The sequence below is a fragment of the Myotis davidii genome, unplaced genomic scaffold, assembly GCF_000327345.1.
Source record: "Myotis davidii unplaced genomic scaffold, ASM32734v1 scaffold370, whole genome shotgun sequence".
Classification (NCBI taxonomy): domain Eukaryota; kingdom Metazoa; phylum Chordata; class Mammalia; order Chiroptera; family Vespertilionidae; genus Myotis; species Myotis davidii.
In genome coordinates, this window is record NW_006288615.1 from 17153081 (window position 1) to 17158002 (window position 4922).

Genomic DNA, 4922 nt, shown 5'->3' on the forward strand with positions numbered 1-4922 from the left:
CTAATTTAATTAAACCTGAAAATAGATACTATTAAGATGAATAAAAAATACCAGCAAAATGATTATAATTGGAGCCATTTCCAGGTCGATGATTAAATTGATCAGAACTCTAGTCTTATTTCTGAATCTAGAATATGAGATCTTTCTATCATAAGTACTTGAGGGGGAAAAGTGAACACTGAAGATAAAATCAGTCTTGACCAAATACCAGTAAAACTGCTAATTTAGTCTTCACCTTAGAAACAGTGTATCAAATGCAGTTACCACAGGAAAACTACTGACATGTCACTATCAAGCTTGGCAACGAGGGCTCCAAAATAATACTCTGTGTCTTGTGCTCTTCAATCAAAAGAAAAAAATAACCAGAATGTAACGCTATTAAAATTTAGAGGAAAGTGTTTTTTTCCTAATAGCTTCCCTTTTTCCTTGGGGTGTGCCCTACACAATGGCTTCACTGATTTATTTGGCAACTAAGGTGATTTTTTTTGGCAATTCACAAAGACGCACTTCATTATTTCTTGATCACATACCAGGGGTGCTGCTCGGGACGTCTCGACCCGCGGCCGGGGTGCAGTTGAATACATGTAGTTGAAGAGCCTGTCGATTTTCCTCAGCGGAACACCACCTCCTCGGTCACTCATCTGAGAGGAGAAAGGATCATGCACTATGACTAAGCCCCTTTACAACAAGGTAAGGACACACAGTGTCACAGCTTAACTGCTCTCTGCAGAGTACAGCTTTTCAAAACGAGTATCATGCAATCCAAGTTGCAACTGTAAACAATTCCCTCACTGCTGGACTTAACTCATCTAACATGTAGAATTCGAATACAAAACAAACTCCATCATAATACAAGTTCAGTGGAGTGACTTTGTGTATTACTGAAGTCGCACTAACACTGCAGTACAGTACAGAATGTGGCATAAACTGAGCCTATCTTGGATGTAAAAATAAATGTATTATTCCTTTTTGGTGGCCAGTTTGAAAACCAGGTGAAAAATGCATAAACCCTCTCTGACCCAACAATGTTTATCCTAAAAAAAATAAGCAGAAAAGTATGCAAATAATGTGTGAGACTGTCCACCACAGCTCTATAGAGAACAGCTAAAACTGGATTACAACCTAACTAGAAGACTATTTGAGTAAACTAATGTACATTCTAAAATAGAACACTATTTAGCCATTAAATATTATATAGAACTGAATGTATTGGCATGAGAGATGCTCACAAAATCTTGTTAGATAGTACAAAGCTATAAGAAGCATTTATAATATTCTAATTTTATAAAAATTAAATTATAAAAAGTCTGTAATGATATATTTTTGTCTATGGAATTATGAGTGATTTTCTTCTTTTGGGTTTTTAGTTTCTGAATATTTTTCACAATTACTTCTATTATGGGAAACAACAGTATAATTTTCATTTTCAGGAAGGAAAAAGCAGAGCCACTTAATTGTGTTGTAGAATCTCATCTACCGGGCATTTCATAGCAGAGACTCCAGACAACTTTCTAGGGAGTTCATAAGGTACAGAGGTTTTTATATTGTGCTTATGTCATTTTTCAACGCAAATCATATGGTAGACTGGGTTTAATAATGTATTTACAGATTGTCTTCATTTTGTTTTCCTTCACAGTTAACATGGACTTTTTCCTAGCTGTTGTACACCTTCCATTCTAATCTACTACAGCCATTTTCCTTTGTTACAAAATCTAAATTGACCCCACTATCAATATTAAAATAGTTGTCATAAACAAATCTGCTTTTAACATAGATATATATAGATATGTGTAGACATAAAAAATAGTTCTTAGTGCTACATATTCAAAAGTCAATAAGCTAGATGGCTTCTAGTCAAGTTTTTGTATAGTCTTTTTATTTATTTATCTTTATTGTTGAAAATATTAAAGATGTCCCCTTTTTCCCCCCATTGACCCCCTCCACCCTGCTCCTGCCTCCTCCCCAGGCCTTCACCAAACTATTATCTGCCCATGGGTTATGCATATATGCATATAAGTTCTTTGGTTAATCTCTTCCCACCTCCTTCCCTCTGAAATTCATCAGTGTATTACATGCTTCATTGTCTCTGATCTATTTTGTCAGTTTATTTTGTTCATTAGATTCCACATATAAGTGAGATCACTGTGATACTTATCTTTCTCTGACTGGCTTATGTCACTTAGCATAATACTCTCCAGGTCCCTCCATGCTGTCTCAAAGGGCAAGAGATCCTTCTTTTTTACAGCTGCATAGTATTCCATTGTGTAAATGTACCACATCTTTTTACCCACTCATCTACTAATGGACACTTGGGTTATTTCCAGATTTTAGCTATTGTAGATAGCACTGCTATGAACATAAGGGTGCACATATTCTTTCTGGTGTTTTGGGATTTTTAGGATATATTCCTAGAAGATCACTGGGTCAAATGGCAGTTCCATTTTTAATTTTATGAGGAAACTCCATACTGTTTTCCATAGTGGCTGCACCAGTCTGTATTCCCAGTTTTCATAGTCTTTAAAATTGTCTACAGTATGTTTATACAGTAAGTCCTCACTTAACGTCAATAGGTTCTTGAAACTGTGATGAAATGATAGGCTAGTTGATTTAAACACGAGGTAAGTTCCTATTTTCATCAATGTTATGACTAAACAATGTTAAATAAATGATATTATTCGAGGATCTGATCTATATTTCTTTCACAATAAAAATCACATAGCTATTTCAATTTTTAAAATAAAAGTCCACTCTGAAATACCATTTGAAGAGTTGCCTCTGATATATCTACAATTAGATCACTGCAGTATAAAAATATACAAGGACTTTATTAAGAACTTGTCTGTTGCATTATGCTTGAAATTGTTCTTGGCCATGAATTCAAACCCTGTGAAGAGATTTATTTTAGTAAGATGAATAAAGAGGTCTGAGTATTTTCTGAGGTCCACAATTTGTTAATTATTCATCCTTTAATTTAATGCTCTGCTGAACACTTGTTGGTAAGAAGTGTGAGGGTTCTATAAATATTAACTAAGTAAACAACATATTAGAATAGATATTAAGATAAAAAAGGTAGATTCAATGAACTGGTTTTTCTTAACCTTCTGGCATCCAACAAGTATAAAACAAGAAGTGACTTCCAGCCACAGGCAAGTATGAGAAAAACAGAGCACAGAGCACAAAGGACAGGTGACTCTGAGAGGCACCTTCTTCCTACAGGTGAAGGGGGTGAAGGAAGCCACAGGAATATAGCTGAAAACTGACACAGGTAAATAAAGGTGACCTCCTTTGCTCTGCAGTCAAGAAACAATAAGCTGGAACCAGCTTTCTAAAGTGGCCATAAGAGTTTCCAAGAGAATTGTAAGAGATTCTAGTATACCAGACGGTCTGCGTTCTTTGGGGAAAGGGAGGGAGGAAATAATGGGAGAGAGAAAGAGACAGATGTCTGGTCTGTATACATTTAAGACAAGAAGAATGGCACCCTGATGACAAATATACTGAGAAAGAGATTTTAAAATTAAACAAAAAATCTCTGATTAAGATAATTTGATGAAAAAAATCTAGAATCATGGGAACACAAGCCTATGCCACGAGAAAGCAAGAGATTATGAAAGAGATACACGGTGGGGGATAATGTCAACAGGAAGGCTGAGGGAGAGACATTTGCCAATTGTTTTTAAAGTTTTCTCTTCAGTGCATGAAATCACCACTTCTCAATGTCAGCGAACTAAGAGCTGCCATTCCTAACTTCCTGTTCCCCAGAACCCCGGGTTAGTTCATGTGAATTTCAGGGTCAAGGGAAATGAACCACTGCTAACTTGATGACAGCTCTGAAGGCAGGAAATTTAATAACTCTAAACTCTCACCCAGAGCTCCTGAAGTCTCTTACTCAACATCTTTTTTAACATCAAGTTTATAAAACCAGCAACAGTGAACGAACCAAGATACTTACATTTTAACTTTAAATATATGTGGCTTTAACACTTACATTATTTACTGAATATAGGCCAAACACAAAATCTGAAAGAGCAGCTAGAGTTCTGAGATAGAAAAAAATAATTCCTTCACAGGATTTTTTCAGCAGAGGGACAAAAGGTGAAAAATGTCCACAATTTGAACAAATTTAAAAAAATGGGTGAAGTCTAGGGTAAGTAATGGGGGTAAAATCTCTACTTTAGAAAATTAAAGCAAGCATTTAACACATAGATAAGTAACAAGAGTAGATACAGTCATGTGACTTCAGATGTAAGGAGGCAGAGCACAATACATATAGGTTAGGGTTTTTATAAGTCTGTTTCAAAACCTTTATGAACTTTTTTTATAGCTTTTTTAAAAACTGTATTTTTATCGATTTCAGAGAGGAAGGGAGAGTGAGAGAGAGATAGAAATATCAATGATGAGAGAGAATCATTTATCAGCTGCCTCCTGCACATCCCCTACTGGGGATCGAGCCTGCAACCCTGGTATGTGCCCTTGACAGGAATCGAACCTGGGACTCTTAGTCCACAGGCTGACATTCTATCCACTGAGCCAAACTGGGTATGCCTACAACTTTATTGAAATATAATTCACATGCCATACAATTCACCTATTTAAAGTGTACAACTCAATGGTTTTTCATATATTCACAGATATGTGCAACCATCAACACAGTCAATTTTGGAATATTTTCATTACCTCAAAAAGAAACCCTGGATACTTTATTGATTACACTCCTAAGCAACCACTAGTCTATTTCTTGCTCCATTTTATTTGCCCGTTCTGGATATTTCATATGAATAAAATCATATGACATGTGACGTTTTGTGATTGGTTACTTTCACTTAGCATAATGTTTTCAATGTTGCAGCAACCATATTGTAGCATGCACCAATGCTTCATTCTTTTTATGGCCTAACTAGAGGCCTAGTGCACAAAAATTTGTG

The 4922-nt window shown here is 35.8% G+C and overlaps 1 protein-coding gene across 4 annotated transcripts in view; it reads right to left on the minus strand.

Moving 5' to 3' along the window:
* The window catches only part of PDK1 (pyruvate dehydrogenase kinase 1), a 31553-nt gene that overhangs the window by 10768 nt on the left and 15863 nt on the right, over nt 1–4922 (minus strand). For all 4 annotated transcript variants that reach the window (XR_001513342.1, XM_015561982.1, XM_006760620.2 and 1 more), the window contains exon 8: nt 531–641. Coding sequence is in view for 3 of the 4 variants with exons in the window: in XM_015561982.1 (XP_015417468.1) it covers nt 531–641 (111 nt within the window). In the remaining variant the exon portion in view is untranslated. The remainder of the gene's footprint in view (nt 1–530; nt 642–4922) is intronic.